Source organism: Ostrea edulis, chromosome 9 (genome assembly GCF_947568905.1).
Source record: "Ostrea edulis chromosome 9, xbOstEdul1.1, whole genome shotgun sequence".
NCBI classification, from domain to species: Eukaryota; Metazoa; Mollusca; class Bivalvia; order Ostreida; family Ostreidae; genus Ostrea; species Ostrea edulis.
In genome coordinates, this window is record NC_079172.1 from 29710950 (window position 1) to 29738003 (window position 27054).

The 27054-nt window shown below is 36.4% G+C and overlaps 1 protein-coding gene across 1 annotated transcript in view; it reads left to right on the top strand.

Moving 5' to 3' along the window:
• Positions 1 to 27054, top strand: part of LOC125658961 (uncharacterized) — a 105764-nt gene that overhangs the window by 44910 nt on the left and 33800 nt on the right. The window contains exons 8-13 of the mRNA XM_056150133.1: positions 9005 to 9066; positions 9334 to 9564; positions 12290 to 12511; positions 15671 to 15728; positions 18982 to 19103; positions 24502 to 24589. Coding sequence (XP_056006108.1) covers positions 9005 to 9066; positions 9334 to 9564; positions 12290 to 12511; positions 15671 to 15728; positions 18982 to 19103; positions 24502 to 24589 — 783 coding nt within the window. The remainder of the gene's footprint in view (positions 1 to 9004; positions 9067 to 9333; positions 9565 to 12289; positions 12512 to 15670; positions 15729 to 18981; positions 19104 to 24501; positions 24590 to 27054) is intronic.

Here is a 27054-nt window from a genome sequence, read left to right on the forward strand (position 1 = left end):
TCATTTTGTATAGGTCAAGGTCACCCCAGAACATATACCTTCTATATAAAAAAAAAACAAACTTGTATGTACATGTACATATGGAAAAAACCCTTTATTTCAACATTTCAACAGTTGTTGATCTGTTGGACCAAGGTCTCTCAAGGTCATTTTTAAATGTCATGTCACTCACAACATATACCTTATATAATGTTTGTTGGTTGTATTTTGCTTAAGATCATGCTTGAGAATTTTTCACTCATATGGAGATGCCACCATTGCCTGTGAAGGGCTGCCAAATTTAGGCCTATGGTCAGTGTTTATGGCCTTTGAGCAGGGAGGGATTTTTATCGTGCCACACCTGCTGTGACATGGAACCTCGGTTTCTGCGGTCTGAAGGATCACCTCATTTACAGGACTTATTAAAAAAAATAGCAGTCCTATATTTCGTATAAAATCCCTATATATTTGACAACCCCCTGACTCTTGTCTGAAAATGGCATTTTTCCTATATTAGCTTTATAAATTCCTATAAATTTGTCAAAAATTAATTTTCTTTGCTGCGCTTGCTTAGAACAATGTAGTTTCTGTTTTCCAACATCTTAACTTGTCGCCTCCCCATAAGATTTTAGCTCATCTGAGCCGAAGGCTCAAGTAAGCTTTTCTGATCACATTTTGTCTGGCGTCCGTCTGTCTGTCTGTAAACTTTTCACATTTTCATCTTCTTCTCATGAACCACTGGGCCAATTTCAACCAAACATTGATGGCCAAAAGCATCCTTGGGTGAAGGGCTTTCAAGTTTGTTCAAATGAAGGGCCATGTCCCTTTCAAAGGGGAGATAATCACAAAAATGCAAAAATAGGGTGGGGTCATTTAAAAATCTTCTCAAGAACCATTGGGTCAGAAGAGCTGAAATTTACCTGAAAGCTTCCTGACATATTGCAGATTCAAGTTTGTTCAAATCATGGCCCCCGGTGGTAGGATGAGGCCACAAGGGGGGATCAAAGTTTTACATACAAATATATAGGGAAAAACTTTAAAAAACTTCTTCTCAAGAACCACTAAGCCAGAAAAGCTGAGATTTACATGAAAGCTTCCTGACATAATGCAGATTCAAGTTTGTTCAAATCATGGGCCCCTGGGGTTGGATGGGGCCACAATAGGGGATCAAAGTTTTACATACAAATATATAGGAAAAATCTTTAAAAATCTTCTTCTCAAGAACCACTGAGCCAGAAAAGCTGATTTTGACATGAAAACTTTCTGACATAGTGCAGATTCAAGCTTGTTCAAATCATAGCCCCCGGGGATAGGATGGGGCCCCAAGGGGGATCAAAGTTTTGCACACAAATATATAGGGAAAAACTTTAACAATCTTCTTCTCAGGAACCACTAAGCCAGAAAAGCTGAGATTTACATGAAAGCTTCCTGATATAATGCAGATTCAAGTTTGTTCAAATCATGGGCCCCGGGGGTTGGATGGGGCCACAATAGGGGATCAAAGTTTTACATACAAATATATAGGAAAAATCTTTAAAAATCTTCTTCTCAAGAACCACTAAGCCAGAAAAGCTGATTTTGACATGAAAACTTTCTGACATAATGCAGATTCAAGTTTGTTCAAATCATGGCCCCCCGGGGATAGGATGGGGCCCCAAGGGGGATCAAAGTTTTGCACACAAATATATAGGGAAAAACTTTAAAAATCTTCTTCTCAGGAACCACTAAGCCAGAAAAGCTGAGATTTACATGAAAGCTTCCTGATATAATGCAGATTCAAGTTTGTTCAAATCATGGGCCACGGGGGTTGGATGGGGCCACAATAGGGGATCAAAGTTTTACATACAAATATATAGGAAAAATCTTTAAAAATCTTCTCAAGAACCACTGAGCCAGAAAAGCTGATTTTGACATGAAAACTTTCTGACATAATGCAGATTCAAGTTTGTTCAAATCATGGCCCCCGGGGGGTAGGATGGGGCCAAAATTGGGGGGGGGGGTCAAAGTTTTACATACAAATATAGGAAAAAGCTTTAAAAATCTTCTCAAGAACTATTGGGCCAAAGAAGTTGACATTTACATGAAATTAAGCTTTCTGACATAGTGTAGATTCAAGTTTGCAAAGGGTAGTTTGGGCCATAATAGGGACTATTAGGTTTTACATGCAAATATATATGGAAAGTCTTCAGATCTGGGCCAAGGTGACTCAGGTGAGCGATGTGGCCCATGGGCCTCTTGTTTCTTCTTCATTTCATATGTACAGGTAAGTCATGATTTGACTCTTGTCAAAATAGGTATGTATTTCATGTTATATCGTAGGGAAAAAGCCCTATAATTGCCCTATAAATTCCTGAAATTCCCTGATAATGCCCTGTTTTTAGCCGAGTTGCAACGAAGTTGAACTCGGCTATTGGTTTGGTGATGCGGGTGGTAGGGAGTCAACAATTGGTTTCCGGATGATAACTCGAAAAGTCTACAATCTAATCAAATGAAACTTTGATATATTGTTGGGTACCAGGTAAGGAAGACCCCTATTGATTTTGGAGAAAAATGGTCAAAGGTCAAGGTCACAGTGACCGAAAATAAAATGAAAATTTCAGAAAAATTTGGTTTCCGGATGATAACTCAGAAAGTTTAAATCCGAATCAAATGAAACTTTGATATATTGTTTGGTACCATGTAAGGAAGACCCCTATTGATTTTGGAGAACAAAGGTCAAGGGCACCATGACCGAATATAGAATGAAAATTTCAGAAATATTTGGTTTCTGGATGATAACTCAGGAAGTTTAAATCCGAATCAAATGAAACTTTGATATATTGTTTGGTACCAGGTCAGGAAAACCCTGTTGATTTTGGAGAGAAAAGGTCAAAGGTCAAGGTCACACTGACCAAATATAGAATGATAACTCAGAAAGTTTAAATCTGAATCAAATGATACTTAACGATATTGTTATGTACCAAGTAAGGAAGACCCCTATTGATTTTGGAGAAAATAGGTCAAAGGTCAAGGTCACAGTGACCGAAAAGAGATTTAAAATTCAAAAAAAAATTTGGTTTCCGGAGGATAACTCGAAAATTTTTAATTTGAATCAATTGAAACTTGGATATATTGTTGGATACCAGAAAGCAAGGCCCATATTGATTTTGGAGAGAAAAAATGTCAAAGGTCAAGGTCACAGTGACCGAAAATAGATTGAAAACTTCAGACAAATATGGTTTCTGGACAGTAACTCGAAAAGTTTAAAACTGAAATTAGTTCTTCACAATTATAAATATGCCACATCATTCTTGACTTTACAATGTATCCCATGCAACTCGGCTCATGCACCCCTGGGTGCATACATTGATTTTTAAAGAAATTGTACCCTATGAAAACCCCTATTTTTTAGTCCAAAGGCACTTGATAGCTTGCATTTAGTTGCCTCTTGCAACAAACAAGGATTACTGAGGACCTATTATAACCTGGATCAACATGGGATCCTTATAAATGGAAAATGTTTCTTTTTTCAACAATTTTTGAAGAAGTATTGATCATATATCACAGAAATAAGTAACAGGCTTTCACACAAAGGTCATTCAAGGTTATTTTGTAAAGGTCAAGGTCACTCAGAACATATACCATATATAAGAAAAAGTCTAAATTATTTGAACAGGTATTGATCAAACTAATAAGTGATAGGCAAATGACTTTCAGACAAAGGTCGCTCAATTTCATATTGTAAAGGTCAAGATCACTCAACATATTTATTATATTTTTTATCATTGTGCAAGTCATTCATCATATGGAGTAGTTCATTGGTTAGATGCATTTCGGGGAGCATGATCCATCAGTTTTACTGCTATTCTTGTTTGTGTACCGTAAACTTATGTTGCAGATTTAGGAGAAAATATATTGTAGATTTATTTTTATGCCCCTGAGATTGAAGATCGGGGCATATTGTTTTTCTCCTGTCTATCATTCTTTCACTTTCTCACTCTGTAATTCTGTCAAAACTTTAAAACTTTCAAATAATGAGGGATAGGGTCTCATATTTCTGTGAGAACACTCTTCTTTTGATATCAAAGTTTTTGACCCCATGACCACTGAATTTGACCTACTTTTAAGGAAAGGTAATCTAGGCAATATCTCTTGAGCTATTGAAGATAGGGCTTCCATATTTTGTATATAGATTTTATTTATAACATCCGAGTTTCATTTGATATCATGATCTTTGATCTAGTGACCTTAAAGGCCGAGGTTTTCAACTGGTCGGTTTTCAACTGGTCGGTTTTCAACTGGTCGGTTTTCAACCGGTCGGTTTTCCTCAGGTAAGTTTAGTGCGGGGCGGAGCTAATTTAAGGCAGATGTGAAGCCCCGAGCCCGAGGAAACCTAGATACACAGGATGTTATCTGTGTTACCTGCATTACCTGTACGTTTTTGTAAGATTGAAAAATTCATGGTAGTCATTTTTCTTGTGCAGGTTAATCGAAATGTTGATGATTAAATCTAATGAATCAAACGTAAGAATTAAAGCTCGATAAATTTATGTTAGCTATCGAAAACTTAGGCAGAATATTCTTTATTCAAAGTTTTCTTGTATCCATTTGACTGCCTTCGTTAAAATGTTTGACTGCCAAACATACAGTTTCCGACGGGAGTTCCTGTGTACTGCAGTAGATTTTCTGGCTATGTACAGCTGATGTACCGATCATCGTCCCACATCTCATGATGACTATATATTAAAATACAGCATACAAAGTTTTATTAGGTCACCTGAGTAAACTCAGGTGATCTATTGCAATTGGTTTTTGTTCGTCCATCGTGCGTTAACAATTGAACATTTTTAAACTTCTTCTTAATAACTACCATTCCAATTCTGTTCAAATATGGTATGAAGCATCATTGGGACAAGGGGGACATAAATTGTAAATTTCAGGACTCCAGCACCCTTGGGGCCTTAGGGGCGAGGCAAAAACTGCCCAAAATTGACCAATTTTAAAAAATCTTCTCAAGAACCACACAATGTAAGAAAAACTAAATGCATAGTGATGTAGAGCAGGAAGGCCTCTAACAAAATTGTAAATTTCATGATCCCCAGTGTAGGGGTTCTGACCCCAGGGCAGGGCCAAACTTGTTATATAGTGTTTATGTGTAAAACACTTAAATAACATCTTCTTTAGTGCTTTTTATACTAAATTGAAACTAAATGGATAAAGGAGGTAGTCTAGCTTTTACCAAAATTGTAAATTTGATTTCCCCCAGAGTAATGGTTTTGACCCCAGAGTGGGGCCAAACTTAATTAGTATATATAGTATTTATGTGTAAGTTTGCTAATACTGTATAAAATCTAAATGCATACTTAGGAATAGCAGAAAAGGATGTACAAAAAATGGTGAATTTCACAACCCAGGGTTATGACTTTAGGATGAGTCCAAATTAGTCATATTTATTGATGTTTTAATGTTAATACACCTATTATTGAAAGCCTTTCATCGGTGTATGCACTTTTGAGGGTAGTGAAGTTTTAAGAACACATCTTGTTTTATACTGTTGGTGAACATTAGAATTTAGCTTAGATATTGAGAACAGGAATTTTTTTTCTAGATTTCATAGCCCATGGAAGTAGTGATACTTTTACACTAGTATTCAGGTGACCGATAAGGCCTGTGGGCCTCTTGTTTTGTGAGTAAGTATTGTTTATTGGCATTTATCGGGTTAGGATTTTACAAACCCCTACATTCCAACCTAACCAGTGGATATGGGGTAATTTATTTGTAAAACAATATGTATATAACAAGCACTCACAAATAAAGAGAGAAGAAAAGAGGACAACAGTATGAAAAAAAAGTGATATAATACTCTGGCTACATGATCCTTATGCAGAAAGTAGGCCAAGGTCTAGGACAGTCATATAATGACAGTCTTTGCATTGTGTACTTCACAATATCCATACATATAGCAATATAAATTCATAAAATCTTGTTATTGTATTCTAAGTTGCTCGAATAACTTCCATTTTTATGCCCCCCTTTGAAAAAGAGGGGGCATATTGTTTTGCAACTGTTGGTCGGTCGGTCTGTAGACCACGTTGTCCGCTCAATATCTTGAGAACCATTCACTTGATGATAATGATATTTCATATGTGGGTTGCTTATGAGTGGAAGATGACCCCTATTGTTTTTCAGTTCAAAAGGTCAAGGGTCAATCTACTCTGGACATAGGAATATAATGTCCGCTCAATATCTCGAGAACCCTTTGCTTGAAAGACATCAAACTTGGCACACTGGTACATCCTAAGGAGTAAATGACCCCTATTGATTTTGAGGTCATATGGTCAAAGGTCAAGGGTCAAACTGTCCGTTCAATATCTTGAGAACCCTTTGCTTGAGAGACATCAAACTTGGTACACTAGTACGTCTTCAGGAGAAGATGACCCCTATTGATTTTGAGGTCACATGGTCAAGGGTCAAACTGGACATAGGAATATATTGTCCGTTCAATATATTGAGAACCCTTTTCTTGACAGACATCAAACTTGGTACACTGATACGTCTTCAAAAGAAGATGACCCCTATTGATTTTGAGGTCACATGGTCAAAGGTCAAGGGTCAAACTGGACATAGGAATATATTGTCCATTCAATATCTTGAGAACCCTTTGCCTGACAGACGTCAAACTTGGTACACCAGTATGTCTTCAGAAGAAGATGACCCTTATTGATTTTGAGGTCACATGGTCAAAGGTCAAGGGTCAAACTGGACATAGGAATATACTGTCCGTTCAATATCTTGAAAACCCTTTGCTTGACAGACATCAAACTTGGTACCCTGATACGTCTTCAGGAGAAGATGACCCCTATTGATTTTGAGGTCACATGGTCAAAGATCAAGGGTCAAACTGGACATAGGAATATAATGTCTGCTCAATATCTTGAGAACCCTTTTCTTGACAGACATCAAACTTAGTACACTGGTAGATCTGCAGGAGAAGATGATTCTTATTAATTTTGAGGTCACATGGTCAAAGGTCAAGGGTCAAACTAGACATGGGAATATACTGTCTGCTCAGTATCTTGAGAACCCTCTTCTTGACAGACAGCAAACTTGGTACACTGATACATCTTCAGGAGAAGATGACCCCTAATGATTTTGAGGTCAATTGAGCAAAGGTCAAGGGTCAAACTGGGCATAGGAATATACTGTCCATTCAATATCTTGAGAACCCTCTGCTTGACAGACATCAAACTTGGTACACTGGTACATCTTCAGGAGAAGATGATCCCTAATGATTTTGAGGTCACATGTTTAAAGGTCAAGGGTCAACCTGGACATTGGAATATACTGTCTGCTCAATATCTTCAGAACCCTTTGCTCGACAGACATCAAACTTTAAATAGTACACTGGTGTATATTCAGGAGAAGATGACTCCTATTGATTTTGAGGTCACATGATCAAAGGTCAAGGGTCAAACTGGACATGAGTAATATACTGTCCACTCAATAACTTGATAACCCTTTTACTTGACAGACATCAAACTTAGTACATTGGTACATCTTCAGGAGAGGATGACCCATATTGATTTTGAGGTCAAAAATCAATAGTTGAACTGGACATAGTAATATATTGTCTCCTATATTTTAAGAATTATTTGCTTGATTGACACGTACCAAACTTGGTACACTGGTACAGCATAAGGAGTAGATGACCCTTATTGAATTTTAGGTCACATGGTCAATTCACTCTTGACATAGGAAGATATTGTCTGCTCAATAGTTTGAATTGATGATAATGCTATCAATTAAATGAGGTGTGTGTATAACCCTTTTCAATTTTGCACCATGGGGGGCATATGTGTTTTACAAACATCTCTTGTTTCAAAAACATTTCAATATAGTTGTTTCTTATAGCTAATTTCAATTCTATATTGTGTGTATTTGACAAAGTCGGCTTAAATCTATTTAACAGAAGTGTTTTGTTCTGACAAGCTTTTTAAAAATGGTTTCTAGAAACTGATATAATGATACCTTAGTGTACATACTCCCATTTCTCCTGTTTATGGTGAAATATCCTTGTGCTGGTTTAAGATTAACAAGGAACGTACGCTTAATATTTGTTATAAATCTATTTTTATGCCTCGATACTATATAAAGTGGGGGGGCATGTTGTTTTTGTGCTCACTCATTGTACACATGTCTGAAACTGGAACCTTGCCTACAACTTGAACAGTGTGTGACAGGGTTCTCATATTTCGTATCAACGTTGAATTCCTTAATTGTGACAAGACTTTTATTTTGGTACCAAAGTTTTTTACCTTTGACCTTAGAGTAACCTACTTTTAAGAAAACCTAACATAACAATTACATGTATTTCCTGAATGGTGCATGATTGATTGATTGATGTTTTCCGCCACACTCAACAATTTTTCAGTTATCTGGTGGTACCCAGTTTTTATTGGTGGAAGAGAGAACCCAGATACAATGTAACTGGGAAGAGACCACCAACCTTCCGAAAGTAAACTGGCAAACTTTCTCACTTACCGGCGTGAGCGGGATTCGAACCCGCGCCGACAGAGGTGAGAGTCCGTGTGATGATGAGCGCGATGCTCTAACCACTCGGCCACGGAGGCCGTGCATAATGGGACTCTCATTAAAGTTCCTATGTGTATTTCCTTGTGACAAGTCATTTCTTTTCGTACCGTGACGTTAATGTACTGTTTTGCTTACATCTTGTGGTTATATATTCATTATTATATTGACACTAGCACAGATTTTCATTGAGAATTAAGTGCCATTTTTCTTTTCTTTCACTTGACAACTTTAATCATTGAAACATTTGAAATTCTTAGTAATATATTCAAAACCAAGAACAAAAACAAAAATTTTATTTTTTCCAGAATTTAGCAAAAAAGAAAAATATTTCAACACTGATGTTTTTAAAAGTGGTGGGACCTGAAAATCAAAAGATAAAATTGTTAGACCTTATGAAAAAGAAAGGATGAAATTTCTTGGTGCTGTAATTCGTACATTATGATGTCCTTTTCAGTCAGATCATCAGCCAAGCTACTAAAGGTAGAAATCATCAGAGGAGACATAACAGAGAGTACGGTATGTATTTCAGTTTTGATATTTCTTGTGACAATTCAAGTGATCGCAGAGTGATGTTTGAAACAAATGATGAATAAATAAAGAACAAGTGATAAAAGAATTAGTAAAAGAATTCTGAGGAACAGTAGGTATAGTATGCAATTAGTTCCCATATCTAAAGTCATTTTAAAAACAATTCTTAAGTTGATTTGATCATTGTGTGTTTAAATGTATGTTTATTCTTATTTGGAAATCACTTGAGATTCTTCACAATAAATTATTTTACAGTGTGATGTCATTGTTAACAACACAACAAATAAACTCCAGCTCGAATTTGGTTACGTGTCTGGAAATATATCAAAAACAGCAGGTGCAGGACTTCAAGAAGAGTGTACAAAGAAATATCCAAATGGTATTTTGATTGGAAGCATAGCAGTAACAGGAGGCCATAAATTGAAGTGCAAACATGTTTTTCATGGTGCATTACAAACATATGAAACTGGAAAGAGATCGCTCCAGGTATAAGAATTGTTCAAATTTTTAGTACTTGTATAATCTAGGACATTTATTATGCCCCCCCCCCCCCCCCCCGAGATCGAAGATCGGGGGGCATATTGTTTTTGTCCTGTCTTGTCATTCTGTCTGAAACTTTAACCTTGCTAATAACTTTTGAACAGTAAGTGATAGAGCTTTGATATTTCACATGAGTATTCCATGTGACAAGACCTTTCCGTGGGTACCAACAATTTTTTACCCCGTGACCTTGACCTTGGAGTTTGACCTACTTTTTGAAAACTTAACCTTGCTGATAACGTTTGAACAATAAGTGATAGAGCTTTGATATTTCACATGAGTATTCCTTGTGACAAGACCTTTTCGTGGGTACCAACATTTTTGACCCTGTGACCTTGACCTTGGAGTTTGACCTACTTTTTGAAAACTTTAACCTTGCTAATATATAATACATACCGTATGTTCTTCCCATTCTCTACCCATAGGTGTCGCTCCTCACTAATCCACTTATAAAGTCAAGGTCAATCTGACCCATTTCTTCATTCAATGTCATGTTTAAAAAAAACTTCATGATTTCATAACTAAGATTTGTTTGACATCAAGACTGCAAACTTGTAATATGGAAAGGCAATATTGAGGAGGTGGTGCACATCACCAACATTTTTTACCTTGACCTACTTACATTGTCAAGGTCACTCTTACATCAAAGTATAGTCCAGACCATAACTTTAGAACCCCTTGACATTAGATTTTCAAACTTACAACATGGAAGGCAGATTTAAGACAAGATGTACTGTACCAAATTTTTTTTACCATGACCCATTGATTTTGATGCAAGCCGTTGTTATTGCCTCTTGCGCTTGCAATCATTATTGTTGCCCCGGTTATTAGACAATCAAACTTTGAAGGGGAGACATCTGGGGGTTTTTTGTAAAAAAGAATACCCACTAGTTTGAACTTGATATTAAATCTAAATCTTTTTAATACTGGCGAAATAGCTTTCTCCTCCGTACTAGTCCCTTGATGTGAATACTACCTTATATGGCATATGCAAATAACTTGACAATCAGAAGTTGAAACTTTAATACATCAACCGCCATGGTGGCTGAGAGGTTAGAGCATTCGTCCCACATGCAGGAGGCTGGGGTTCAAATCCCGGCCGCAACGCACCTAAGTCGTTAAAACAGGTAGTGACAGTTCCATCGCCAAACGCTCGGCATCAGATGTGAATGTCATGGGTCCTCGGAGATGACCTTATAAACGGATGACCCGTGTCACAGTAGGTGTGGCACGCTAAAGAACCCTCACTGCTCAATGGCCGTAAGCGCTGAGCATAGGCCTAAATTTGAAGCCCTTCACTGGTCTTGGTGACATCTCCATATGAGTGAAAAATTCTCGAGCGAGACATTAAGCAAGATACAATCAATCAATCAATACATCAAACATAGCACATGAATATGAATTGAGAAATTGGAATATATCGAAATTGTTGAAAACGGTAGAATAGAGCCTCATAAATCGGAAGTTGCAGATTGTAAATTTATATAATGACTATGAAACATAGAATATCATTTGATTTACGTAAAGAAAGTCAGCAAATGTTTAGAATGATCGAAAATGTTGTGGGAGTGAATGACTCCCGCATTTGCACCATTGCAGAGATCCTATGGAGTTGTAGCCCTCTCCCAAAAAAAAAAATTGGAGGGGGCTTCATTATTGCAGCTAACGTTTAAACTTCGCTTAATCAATTTACGATGTAGAATTCTAAGATAAAATTGTTTTTCTGTTCTAGAATATTGATGTTAATCGTAACAAAGTATTTTCTTCCAATTTTTGGTGTTATCTTAGTTACATAAATCATTCTAATTCTTAAATTCTGTTCCGTTTTCCATTCCGCGTTTTAGCAATACCCACTGAAGTCAGATCTTTCAGAAAGCATGAGTATGTGTGAGCACTTCATGAAAAGTATGTTGAAGTGAAGTGTTGCAGGTCATACCTTCGTGTATTTTTAAAAATGAAATTTTTTCTTATATTTACATTCTACTTTCATTTCTGTTGGAATTCCCAGTTTTTACGACATTTATCAAGATTCATATGCATATTGTTTACAACTGCATCACATTCATGAAGAAATGGCTGTCTTCACAAATTGTAAAGGTATGAAATGCAAAAAACATATGAACCATTAAGCACCTGTTATATAATTAGGAGGCGAGATCAAAAGATCGATGTCCGATAAAAATCTAAATTCAAATAGTTAAGGGAAGAGGGATAAAATTTCAGATCTGTAAGTTTCTGTTATCCGACATTGATTACATTTTAGTGGGAAAAGAAAAAAGACAAGCGACTGTTAAAAACCACATAATAATATTGCATTTTAATGAAAATTTAATAATTTTAATGCATATTTTTACACTTTTATTTGTGAATAAACAGTAGAAAAGGTATATATAGAATGTTATTAGAGTGTTATTTATTATCGTATGCTTTTAATTGTTAAACGATCAGTTTCAACATTCAATATTTAGTTTTAAAGGGGGGTCTTGATGAAAACTATGTGAATTTAGTTTTTTGTCAGACATTGAACTTTTGATACTGCCCCTGACTCATATTCTTTGATTTCCTATCACCACAACATCATTCTAACATCATTTGTATTATCATGAAGCATAATACTTACAGGAAAAGTAATGAAAGTAATAGTATATACATAGCAAATATTTGCTTTCAGACCTTTGAAAATTTTCTGGAAAAGTGTATGGAAGAGGCTAACAAAGTTTCTGCGAAGTCAATTTCCTTCCCAGCCCTTGGAACAGGCAAATTAAGATATCCAAGAAAAAAGGTTGCAGAAAGCATGTTTAAGACAGTTTATACATTCTGGGCTAGAGCAAAGAATTGTTCTGTTGAACTGGTACAATTTTGTCTCTATGGGAAGGATTATGAAACTGTGAAGGTAAGGAGTATACTGGATTCATGTCTCACAGTGGGAGTTCAAATTTTGCATACTTGGAATACAGATTTTCAAAAATGTTCTTTTGGTATACAGGTGACTCGATATGGCTTGAACTTTGATCTCTCAACTTTTTTAGCTCACCTGAACCAAAGGCTCAAGTGAGCTTTTTTGATCAAAATTTCTCCTTTGTTGTCGCTGTCGGCGTCGTTGTAAACTTTTAACATTTTCATCTTCTTCTTTAGAACCACTGGGTCAATTTCAACCAAACTTGACACAAAGCATCCTTTGGTGAAGGGCGTTCAAGTTTGTTCAAATGAAGGGCCATGCACCTTGAGAGGGGAGATAATCACAAAAATGCAAAATTAGGGTAGGGTTATTTAAAAATCTTAAGAACCACCGGGTAGGAGGAGCTGACATTTACATGAAGGCTTCCTGACATAGTGCAAATTCAAGTTGTTCAAATCATGGCCCCCGGGGGTTGGATGGGGCCACAATAGGGGATCAAAGTTTTACATAGAAATATACATGGAAAGTCTTTAAAAATTTTCTTCTCAAGAACCACTGAGCCAGAAGAACTAAGATTTACATGACAGCTTCCTGACCTAGTGCAAATTCAAGTTTATTAAAATCATGGCCCCTTGGGGTAGGATAGGGCCACAATAGAGGATAAAAATTTTACTTAGAAATATATAGGGGAAATCTTTAAAACTCTTCTTCTCAAGAACTAATCAGCCATAAGAGCTGATTTTTACATGAAAGCTTCCTGACAAAGTGTAGATTCAAGTTTGTTCAAATCATGGCCTCCTGGGGTAGGTTGGGGTCACAATATGAAATCAAAGTTTTACATGGGAATAAATAGAAAAAAAATCTTTTAAAATCTTCTTCTCAAGAACCATTGTGCCGAAGGAGTTGACATTTACATGAAAGCTTTTTGACATAGTGCAGAATCATGTTTGTAAAAACCATGGCCTCCAGGGGTAGGTTGGGGCCACAATAGAGACTAAGGTTCTACCTGCAAATATTTATGGAAAGTCTTCAGATATAGGCCAAGGTGACTCAGGTGAGCTATGTTGCCCACGGGCCTCTTGTTATCTCCTCAATTGAAATCAAGGCCTTTTTTAATATGATGAAGCAAATTTACTCTTGATCATTTGAACTTTCGATATAAGTGGGCAATTGAATTTTTTGGTTGGAAAAAAATCAAAAGTTTCATTACACAATTTTTAGGTCATCTGAATTATTCAGGTGACCTATTGCTATCTGTTTTTGTCCGTCGTCGTGCGTTAACATTTGAACATTTTCAGCTTCTTCTCTGAAACCCCTGAACCAATTTCAACCAATTTTGGCATATAGCATCTGTGGGTGGAGGGGAACAAAAATTGTGAAATTCGTGGTCCCTGCCCCCCTGGGGCCTGAGGGGTGGGGCAAAAACCATCAAAATGAGTGTAATTTTAAAAAATCTTCTTCTTTACTCCTGGACATCAAGAAGCCAAACTGTGGGCATAATTATAATGAGCGTTGAGCCCTCTACCAAAATTGTGAAATTCATGGCCCCTGGGGCAGGGTTCTTGTGTTAGGGTGGGGCTCTATTGGTCATATAGTGAAAATGTAGAAATTCTTTGAAAATCTTCTTCTCTGTCTCTGGGTATTAAGTAGACAAATTAATAGCATGGTAATGATGAGCAAGGATGCCTCTTTATACCCCCCACAACAAGATGTGGGGGGGGGGGTATACTGGAATCGGGTTGTCCGTCCGTCTGTAGATGCAATGGTTTCCGGGCTCTAAAGCATTATCCTTTCCACCTACCGTCACCATATCATATATATGGACTACCCATGGGATGAAGATGTTCCCTATCGATTTTGGGGTCAAAGGTCAAGCACACTGGACATCGAAGTAGCAATATGGTTTCTGGGCTCTAAAGTGTTATCCTTTCCACCTACAGTCACCATATCATACATATGGACTACCCATGGGATGAAGATGTTCCCTATAGATTTTGGGGTCAAAAGGTCAAAGGTCACGCGCACTGGACATTGAAGTAGCAATATGGTTTCCGGGCTCTAAAGTGTTATCCTTTCCACCTACAGTCACCATATCATACATATGGACTACCCATGGGATAAAGATGTTCCCTATTGATTTTGGGGTCAAAAGGTCAAAGGTCACGTGCACTGGACATTGAAGTAGCAATATGGTTTCCGGGCTCTAAAGCGTTATCCTTTCCACCTACAGTCACCATATCATACATATGGACTACCCATGGGATGAAGATGTTCCCTATAGATTTTGGGGTCTAAAGGTCAAAGGTCATGCGCACTGGACATCGAAGTAGCAACACTCAGAAAAGAGGTAGTTTATACCTATTACCAACACCCTTTGGGAGATTGGGGTAAGCGGGGGGTATTCTTAGTGAGCATTGCTCACAGTACCTCTTGTTAAAAATTGTGAAATTCATGGCCCCTGGATCAGGGGTTCTGGTGCTAGGGTGGGGCTCTATAAGTCATATAGTGAAAATGCATTATTTCTTTGAAAATCTTCTTCTCTGTCCTTGGGTATTAAGTAGACAAACCAATAGCATGGTTATGATGAGCAAGGATGCCTCTTTCAAAATTGTGAAATTCATGGCCCCTGGGTCAGGGGTTCTGGTATTAGGGTGGGGCCCTATTGATCATATAGTGAAAATGCATTTTATTTCTTTGAAAATTTTCTCTGCTGCTGGGTATTAAGTAGACAAACTAATAGTATGATAATGATGATCAAGGATGCTTCTTTCAAAACTGAAATTTATGGCTCCTGGGTCAGGGGTTCTGGTGCAAAGGCGGGGCTGACCACATAGCTATTCAATGTTTCTTCCATCCAAAAGTAAAATTCTTATATTTAAACACAAACCTAATTCAAACATTGGAAGGTTGTTACATGATACTCAGGTGACCTATAAGGCCCCTGGGCCTCTTGTAGTACGTGTATATAGTAATTTTTAAACTGTCACTGTAACAAATGTTTATAATTAAGCTAAAGTACCTTAATAAAGGGCAGTGTGCTTTTAGTGGTTTGAATTAAATGCCAAACAAGGTTATCATATTGAAGCTGCTTATCTTCTAATTTCATTTGACATTTTTTAATGCTAATTATTTCTGCTCTGAATTTGCCATTAGGCATTTGAAGATGAAGAGTGGAAGTGGCGATGGCCGCAGCTGGAAGAAAACAGTATTGGTCAGTATTCATCTTTTGATATGTAAATATTTCTCATGTTCTTTTGACTAAACTGTAGGTATGTGTAATAGATTAAAGGAAAAGGCAACCCTAATCATATTATTGCTTTTATGAATAAAATATTACTTACTGATATTGTAAATGACAGTCTTTAACAACAAAAGTCCTTGCTTAACAATTAAATTGATATTAAATCTTATTATATATTTTAAATTACTCACCTCTAAGAGAGTGGACATTGAAGTTTGATTTATGACGTCACACCATCGGTTCCGGTTTATTTCATCAGCAGCACTGTAAACATGACAAATCATGAAAAGTAAAGTTTGGAGCTGTATAGATTTGAGCACATTCTTTCGCAAGAAGAAATTAAGAATAGGAGTCGCAGACCAGGCAGATGATACACCTTTCACCTCAACTTGTCATTACGCAAATGATGGATCCACAATTTACATAGTTTTTATGCCCCCCTTTGGAAAAGAGGGGGGCATATTGTTTTGCACCTGTCGGTCGATCGGTCGGTCTGTAGACCATGTGTTGTCCGCTCAATATCTTGAGAACCATTCACTTGATGATAATGATATTTCATATGTGGGTTAGTTATGAGTAAAAGAGGATCCCTATTGTTTTTCAGGTCAAAGGTCAAGGGTCAATCTACTCTGGACATAGGAATATACTGTCCGCTCAATATCTTGAGAACCCTTTGCTTGAAAGACATCAAACTTGGCACACTGGTACATCCTAAGGAGTAGATGACCCTAGTGATTTTGAGTTCATATGGTCAAGGGTCAAACTGGGCATAGGAATATACTGACCATTCAATGTCTAGAGAACCCTTTGCTTGACAGACATCAAACTTGGTATGCCAGTACATCTTCAGAAGAAGATGACCCCCATTGATTTTGAGGTCACATGGTCAAAGGTCAAGGGTCAAACTGGACATAGGAATATACTGTCCGTTAAATATATCGAGAACCCTTTGCTTGACAGACATCAAACTTGATACACTGGTACATCTTCAAGAGAAGATGACCCCTATTGATTTTGAGGTCACATGGTCAAAGGTCAAGGGTCAAACTTGACATGGGAATATACTGTCTGCTCAGTATCTTGAGAACCCTTTTCTTGACTGACATCAAACTTGGTACACTGATATGACTTCAGGAGAAGACGACCACTATTGATTTTGAGGTCACATGGTCAAAGGTCAAGGGTCACACTAGACAGGAATATACTGTCCGTTCAATATTTTGATAACCCTTTGCTTGACAGACATCAAACTTGGTACACTGGTACATCTTCAGGAGAAAATTACCCCTATTTATTTTGACGTCACATGTTTAAAGGTCAAGGGTCAAACTGGACAAGAATATACTGTCCGTTCAATATCTTGAGAACCCTTTGCTTGACAGACATCAATTGTGGTACACTGGTACGTCTTCAGGAGAAGACGACCCCTATTGATTTTCAGATCACATGGTCAAAGGTCAAGGGTCAAACTGGACATTGGAATATACTGTCTGCTCCATATCTTGAGAACCCTTTGCTTGACAGACATTAAACTTGGTACACTGGTACATCTTCAGGAGAAGATGACACCTATTGATTTTGAGGTCGCATGGTCAAAGGTCAAGGGTTAAACTGTACATAGGAATATACTGTCCACTCAATATCTTGAGAACCCTTTGCTTGACAGACATCAAACTTGGTACACTGGTAAATCTTCAGGAGAAGATGACTACTAATTATTTTAAGGTCACATGGTCAATAGTCAAGGGTCAAATTGGACATAGGAATATACTGTCTGTTCAATAACTTGAGAACCCTTTGCTTGACAGACATCAAACTTGGTACACTGGTACATCTTCAGGAGTTGATGACCCCTATTGATTTTTAGGTCACATGGTCAATCCACTCTTGACATAGGAAGATATTGTTTGCTCAATATTTTGAATTGATGATACTATCAATTAAATGATGTGTGTGTGTGTATAACCCTTTTCAATTTTGCACCATGGGGGGCATATGTGTTTTACAAACATCTCTTGTTTCTTTTCAGATGACTTGGTTGGGTCAGAAATTTTGTAAAAAAAAAAAGAACTTTTTAGCTCACCTGAGCTGAAAGCTCAAGTGAGCTTTTCTGATCACATGTTGTCCGTTGTCTGTCTGTCCGTCTGTAAACTTTTTACATTTTCAACTTCTTCTCCAGAACCACTGGGCCAATTTCAACCAAACTTGGCCAAAAGCATCATTGGGTGAAGGGCTTTCAAGTTTGTTCAAATGAAGGACCATGTCCCTTTCAAAGGGGAGATAATCACAAAAATGCAAAAATAGGGTGGGGTCATTTAAAAAATTTCTTAAGAACCACTAGGCCAGAAAAGCTGAAATTTACATGAAAGCTTCCTGACATAGTGCAGATTCAAGTTTGTTCAAATTATGGCCCCAGGGGGTAGATTGAGACCATAATAGGGATCAAAGTTTTACATGCGAGTATTTAGGAAAAATCTTTAAATATGAGCAAAGTAGATCCAGATAAGCGATGTGACCCATGGGCCTCTTGTTATGGCTTGTGATACTGCTTAAGCTAGTGATACTTTTAACTAATTTTCAGGTGACTGATGAGGCCTTTGGGCCTCTTGTTTGAATCGGAATGCTTTGAACTGTCAGGGAATATATAATATCAACATTGTTGATACTTTTTCATTCAAGAAAATTACCTTTTCATTTTTGAAGCTATTACTTAGAATGAATGAAAATGATGATGTAAATCAATTGCTATATGAGTTCAACTGAGTATATTTGAATTTAATTTATGCAAATTTGATGTCTATGAACACTGTCAAGATGGGCTTATTTGAATGGACACGGCATGTGTAAGTGATTGTGATTATAATGGATTATATTAAATCTGATGCTGTTCTATACCAGCAGGATATAAATTTTTACTTCCATTGAAAGCAAAATTTCATCACAATCAAATTTGTTGTAACCATCATTTTGATCAATAGAAAATTGATTGGGTATTAAAATTGATTTCAGTATATTCAGCATTTTATTGTGTCTGAAAATGAAGGTCACTGTATTTAGATGCTCTATGTAGTAGCAAAGGATTACCATACATGTATTCAAATTTGGAAAAGAATTTTTTTTTCAAAGAGGCATATTGTGAGGATCATGTTTAAAAGAAAATTTGCTTGTTAATTGATAAAATTGTATTAATATATTTTTGATGATTACATTTTTGATTATGAAGGTTTAAATGATCCACAAAAAGGAAGATTCCTTCTACTGTGTACCAGTGAGTCTGAAGTGACGAATGGGAAGGCGGTTAATCTGATTTTGGAAAAAATAGGAGGTGCCAGGTCAAAAACAAAGGTTAGAAACTGAGATCAGACTGTTTTTTAACACAGAAATTATTTAAGAATTGCTTCTGAATTTAATTTTTACAGACCCTGAAACGTGCTACTACAGCAGTTGCACGGTACGGTTCGGTACGCTTTATGAACGGTACGGTTCGTTTTCTGAACGGTACGGTTCGTTTCTTGAACGGTACGGTTCGTTTCTTGAACGGTACGGTTCGCTTCTTGCACGGTACGGTTTGCTAAAAATAGCTGCACGCTTTGTGAACGGTTTGCACGTTTTATTAATGAGGTGGGCGTGGCCTGAACGCTTTGACTTCGTATAAATTGTACGTTTCGATAGTTTGTTTTCACTCGATCGGTCTTATTCGGCTCTTTGATTATCGGCTGCAGGATTTGTGGTTGTGTTAGAATGTGCACATGGGGAAATGAGATGTTATTTTTGATTGCTTCGATGGAATAATTCCATATTGATAACGTACATAAAAGTTATGAATAAAAGTTTTTAGAATTTGCTTAAGTCTAAGTCTTAATGGTTGTTATTACGTTTCAATTTGTTTTTCATTTCTCATCAGACATTTATTAATTTACGATTTTATAAAAAGTTGTTACATGAACTGCTCCCCGACATGGGCGTGCGTAAGTGTAAAAACAAAGCGTATCAAGTTTCCGGATATAAATTACAGTGCCTAAATTGGAAAAGTTTTTAAGAAGAAGTGAATTTTGTTTTGAATACACTAAAGTCGCAAATGACACAATGATTATTTTCTGCACTTCACATTTATTGTGATTTATCATCGGCATTATGAAAGATCCAGGATATCTGCACGTGAAGTTTGTACGTCCTTTTTTGTCAGCATTCAGTCATTCATAATTAATAATGTTAGATATCTGTTGCATTTGTCTTTGAATCAAATAAAATGATGATAATACATATATATTCCTATCCTTTATCACGCGAAGTCCGATTTTCATTTCCCTGACTTTATTTTTGATCACTGAAAATTGAATTAAAAAAAATTAACAGAAAAGTAAGGCAAGTGTATAGTTTGCAATAAAAATGTTTCATATACCTTTTCTATATATTGTTGAAATACTTGAAAATGCTGAAATGAATAATTTTTTGCGGCCGATTTGATGCTTTGCATCAATTTAACTTGTTTACATTCTTTTACACATGTATGTATCTATTTATTTCTCTGTCGATGTAATTAAAAATTGTTTATTAGTGTATATAATAAATCCGCCAATCTACATCTATCTATATGGGTCGTTATCAATGTAGAAGAGAAAAAGATATGTCAAAATTATTGCTAATAAAGTAATGAAAATATTACAGTGTAGAACGTGACCATTTTTCTAATCGGTCTAGAAATTTCTCATATGATTCAGACACTGTACGTAGGAAAGTACATATTGAATACATTAACGCTACAAATATCAATTTCATCTTCTTACGGCAAGCCCTGTGCCATACGTGTAGTAGCATTATCAGGGACGTCGACGTCCCTGATTATATGAAGAAATTAAATAGGCTACTTGTAAGTACTATTACAGTATTGTAGTTAACTTCACCCTTGGATTTAAAAGAATTGATTGAAACAGAAATTCCGTTAAAACAACGAAATGCCCCTTGGTTCACTCTTTAAAAGTCTGCAAGTGAAATATACATCCACACTACACAGGACTGGCTGCAGAAGCATGCATGCAAAATCCGTGCAGTGATCTGACGTCTATTTCTGTTAACAGTTCACAGTATAAAACGAATTTTTATGCATAATTCAGTCAAAACTTGGGTACTTGTTGATAACATACATACACATATATGCACTGAAACAATGTGACATTTACGGAGAGTAATTTAAAAAAAAAAAGAATATCAAAGATGTTTTAAGCATCTCGGTGATTTTCACAGTTGATAACCCAGATGTTTGAGGATAATGCTTCGAATAGCCAGCGATAGTCTACGACCTCCTTTCCCATCGGGCGCCATTGTGAAAATAATATACTGTGGCTGAAAAAGTGGGTCACGTGACATAAATTGCACGCTTTCTGCACGGTACGGTACGCTTTCGGGCTTTTGGGGGCGGGATTTGCATAATATTATCCTGCACGCTTTCTGAACGGTACGGTTCGTTTCTTGAACGGTACGGTTCGTTTCTTGCACGGTACGGTACGCTTCTTGAACGGTACGGTTCGTTTTTTGCACGGTACGGTACGTTTCTTGAACGGTACGGTTCGTTTCTTGCACGGAACGGTTCGGTTCGTTTTTAAGGTGTAGTAGCACGTTTCAGGGTCTGTAACAGTTTTTATGCACCGAACTTTAGACAGGCAGTATTAAGGTATGGCGATCGTATCTGTCTGTCTGTCTGTCCATCCCAATAGTGTAGACAGAACTGCCTCTACCAAGTTGTAAATTTCATGATCCCAGGGGTAGGGCTTCATTTTCATTTGTAGATGTGCCATTGTCGGGACAGGAGGATCAAATAATTTTCCTTAAAGTCATAGTGGATATAAGAGGGGTGGAGGATGTGAAATAGTTCGTGAACACTTCTCCTCCTATATAACTTATCATAATGATTATTGACTTTATCATTTGAAAGACTTCTTTAAGTTTGCTGATCAGTATCAACATTAAATTCATATTTAGGAAAAGCAGAAAAGTATGTACAAAAATTTTGAATTTTGCAATCCCAAGGTTTTAACTCTAGGACGGACCCAAAGTAGTCATATCGGGGTAATATTTATGTAAAAGTCTCTCATCAGTATAGTCACTTATGGGGGCATTAAAGTTTTAAGAACACATCCCACCTCTGGTATATCCAGGGGTCTGTGTTTGCCCAACTCTCTATTTTGTATTGCTTATAGGAGTTATGAGATTGATCACTGTTCGTTATCTTCATCTTACTGTTGTTCAATATTCATGTCTTCTCTCTTCCTGGTAGAGATATATTGTTTTTGTACTTTTTGTCTGTCCATCTGTGAAGACTTCTCCGGTATGGCCTATTGGATAGACTTGAAACTTTGTACGCTGCTTCATTGCCATTTGTAGATGTGCATATTGTCGGAATGTAAGGATCCAATTATTTTCCTTGAAGTTATAGTGGATCTAAGAGGGGTGGAAGATGTAAAATAGCTTGTGAACACTTCTCTTCCTATATGGCTTATCAGATAGACTTGAAACTTCGTACAATGTTTCATTTTCATTTGTAGATGTGCCATTGTTGGGACAGGAGGATCAAATAATTTTCCTTAAAGTCATAGTGGATATAAGAGGGGTGGAGGATGTGAAATAGTTCGTGAACACTTCTCATCCTATATACCTTATCAGATACACTTAATTCAAACTTTGTACAATGCTTCATTGCCATTTGCAGATGTGCATATTGTCCTGACAGAAGGGTCCAATAGTCATCCATAAAGCTACAAAGTGGATATAAAAGGGGTGGAGGATGTAAAATAGCTTTTGAACACTTCTCCTATATGGTCTTGAAATATTGAACAATGCTTCATTATCATTCCATAATGTTCACATTGTTCTGACCAGGGATCTAATATATTTCTACAATTTTTAACAGTGGATCAAAGAGGAGTGTCTTATAGCTTTTTTCATGTCCAAGGGTATGTTCACTTTCCTTCTGGTACTTCAGCATAACAGTCATTAATTTTGTATCATATATAACAATGCCATTGGTCACATTAATGTTAAATCTCTTTTACCATCTTTTTTCTCAATGCACAAAGTGCAATTCATAATGTCTTTGTTCCTGCTCATGCTTTCTCCTCCATACCATGCAGTACATTAAGGGGAGGGGTGTTGTAATTGGAGCACTTTCAATTTGGGGAGCTGGGGAGACATTTGTGTTTAACAAAAACAAATTATATTAGAATTTAACAAAGATAATCAGAACCATAGTTGCCAACCTCCAGCATGTAAACAGAGGGTCATGACCCTCTTTAGAAAGCAAAAAATCTTGTCATAATGGATAACAGCATTCACAACATAATTATTAGGATTACATGTGTTTTAAGTGTTTATATTTCAAAAATATTTACAACAGAAATGTGTGTTTTGTGTACTATTTTATTGAAGAGAAGCATTGCAATTGACAGTGGCATATTGTTTTTGTCCTGTCTGTAATTCTGTCATTCTGTCTAAAACTTTAATCTTGCTAATAACTTTTGAACAGTAAGTGCTAGAGCTTTGATATTTCACATGAGTATTCCTTGTGACAAGACCTTTTGGGTGGGTACCAACATATTTTGACCCTGTGACCTTGGGGTTTGACCTACTTTTTGAAAACTTTAACCTTGCTATTAACTTTTGAACAGTAACTGCATGAGCTTTGATATTTCACATGAGTGTTTCTTGTGATGAGACCTTTCCATGGGTGCCAAAAATTTTTTACCCTTGACCTTGGAGTTTGACCTACTTTTAAAAAAAAATTAACCTTACTAATTAATGACTTTTGAACAGTGAGTGCTAAAGGTTTGATATTTCCCATGAGTATTCCTTGTGACAAGACCTTTCTGTGGGTATCAAAATTGTTGACCTTGTAATGTTGACCTTGTTTGACCTACTTTTAAAAAAAAAAAACTTTAACCTTGTAAATAACCTTTTAACAGTAAATGCTACCTGATAGGCCTTTTATAGAACTTTTGAACTAAAGAAGTTAGATAATCCATATTTTAGAACGTGATAAGACTTTCTGTTGGTACTAAACCTTTTGACCTTGGCATTTGACCAAGATATTTGTCGTTGTGACCTTGGCCATATTTGGATTGGCCATTATTGGGGGCATTTGTGTTTCACAAACACATCTTGTTTACTCATGAAGTCGTTTTTACAGATTTGTTGGTAGGTACATAAGTATCCTTTTCTATTTGTTGGTGTGTCTGCTGACCCTCATAAGGATCTTTTCCTGGGAAAGCCATTTTACATAATGACTTCAAACCCCAATTTGTCAAAACAACTCACAGATAATTGTTAACACCTGCTTTGATCACTTAACTTTAATGTACATGGCCATCAGCATTGTTCAGGTAAATCTAAGTTTGTGTTGCAAACTGGAAATAACACACACGAACTAATTTACAAAATCAAACTCGGAAATCGGGTGAATGGTTAATAATGATTCACTCGGGGTAATGAAAAATAATCAGGTTAAGGGTCAAAAAATTGGGTGTACCCAATAAAATCAAGTGATTTGGCAACTATGTTCAGAACAAGAATTTTTTTTCTAGATTTCTTAGCCTTTGGAGCTATAGTGATACTTTTAATCAATACTCAGGTGACTGAAAAGGCCTGTGGGCCTCTTGTTCAAACTCTAAGAAGGTGGAAAGACCACAACTTGTTTGTGAATATTTAGGTTACTAAATGAGATATTACTATAATAAATTTCCTATCGTTTTAGACTGAATCAGTTAGAGAAAAGAGTGCACCACTGCAACTTGGAAAAACAAAAATTTGGAGTCAGGAGGAAAATGCAGACTTGACCTCTGGTAAATTGAATTGAATTTACATAATTCCACAATATCCATTTAACAATTTTTGTCTACAATATTAACAAATTCTGTATGTGAGATATGTAGGATCACATTCTGCTCTATTCTCGTCTGTATTTATGCCAGTGTAGAACTTAGGGAATCCGTCATATTTGATTCAGCGGAAGTATACATGTTGTGCTCTGTCCTACATCTTGTCTTGTTTTTGCTGTGATCAATTTTACCATCATCATGTGGTAGTGATTTGTTTCTTTACACATTAAAACTAGAATGTATTCATGCACAAACTTGGAAAAAACATCACATATCAAAAATGAGGTGTATTCTGCATGAAAATGACAAATTCCTCACAAGTATATCAAATATGAAATCAACTGTCACAAAAATATATAGATTGTCACCTTGATATATTGCCACCTCTACATACAACCATCAAAATGATAACCATACCCTAAAAATCTGATATGACTCCAAACTCTCCTATCACCATCCATCTTCAGGTACAAAAGGTCAAATTACCTTTATATATCCCTCGATAACAGGGCAGGGATCGGAAGCCATAATATATTTGTGCATGTATTAATCTGTCCGATGAATCTAAATTTAGCATGTGTCATGAAATCGGGTAAGTATCAAGGTAATTGCAACAATATAATCCTTTAAAAATTGGCTCTGAAATTGTCCAGTAGAATGTTTCCCTTGTGTAAACAACAGAGAAATGAAACTACTATCAACTGCTGTAAATAATGTGACCTTTGTGTGTAGTGATGTGTGTGACGTCATATGTTTGTGTTCCAGAAAAAAGTTGGGGCCATTACAAGTGTTTGTCAACCGTTCAATATATTCAGTCATCGTAGAACCTACCATGACACAAATGAAATGGTTGTACATATACTTATATGTTTCACAAATGTACAAGTGTATAACATCTCGCCATTTAAAAAAGTTTTAAAAACTAAAGCAAAACAATTTCATGCATTTACATATCTAGTCATATGTGGATGACATAAAAGAACAATTATTTGTTAATTGATCAACCATATTTTTTATACCCTATGTTCTTTGACATAGGCATACCATATTTGACACATGAGTGTATCACCATAAGACGATGTGTCATGTACCTTCATGACCTCCATATGACCTTGACCTCAAGGTCAAAATTAAAGGTTTTTACAATGGATCCGTGTCAGGGCCATGACTTCTTTGTTCTTTGACATAGGCATACCATATTTGACGCATGAGTGTATCACCATGAGACAATGTGTCGAGTACCTTCATGACCTCTATATGACTTTGAACTTTGACCTCAAGGTCAAAATTGATTATAGGGTTTTGACATAGTCATACCATAAGACATTGGTGTATCACCATGAGACTGTGTCATGTACATTCATGACCTCTTTATGATCTTGACCTTTGATCTCAAAGTCAAAATTATAGGTTTATGCCATGGATTTGTGTTCGGACTATATCTTCCATTCTCTTCTACAAAGGCATACCATATTTTTACACTCAGGAAAGAGGTAATTTATACCTATTAACAACACCCTTTGGGAGATTGGGGTAAGCGGGGGGTATTCTTAGTGAGCATTGCTCACAGCTCACAGTACCTCTTGTTTCAAATTGATGAACTAAAAGGATCAAACTTTTTATAATGCTACCTTCGATATAATGCCAAAATAGGCTGTCACAAAAGCTGCTGATATAACAATGTGACACTAATTCTGGATTGCCCTCAATTTAGTTCAGATTTGATTTTCATCAATGGCACACCTTCCAATCCCAAAAAAATCTCTAATGCAATATTTATATTTATCATATACTGACTACTTGGTAACTATTATGCCGATTCTGCACTGCACAATACGGATGACATCACAATTGCCAATATCAACGACTTGTCCAAAATCACACATCAGACTGGCATGCAAAAATGCATATCAATCCGGAAATTATGTATTCGCTTGTAATAATCAGTGTATCGAAAGTTTTTACCATGGTAAATCTAGGTATCAGTGCTTTTACTGTATCTAAAAATCTCCACCATAGTTTATAATTATTATTGATATATTAGTTTTACCATAGTTAATCAATTTACCAAAGTTTTTACCAGAGTATATTATAGTATCAAGGTTTTTACTTTAGAAAAGTAATATATCAAATATTCCTTGATGTTACTTTAAAATGCAAAAAAATTTACCTGTGTGATAACAAGAATATTATTCTATAAAATCAGTTTTCAGACTCTGTATCAAATAAAAAACAAAGAAAAACACCATCAGAAATACTATACCATTATGAAATATGTAAGCAAGAAAAAGTGCAGTATATGATACTGTAGAATATTACACGCCAAAATCCATATCGTGTCATATCAGCCCTCGGGGCCCCATATCAACACTCAGGCTGATATTGGGCCACTCGGGCTTATATGACATATTATGGATTTTAGCATGTAA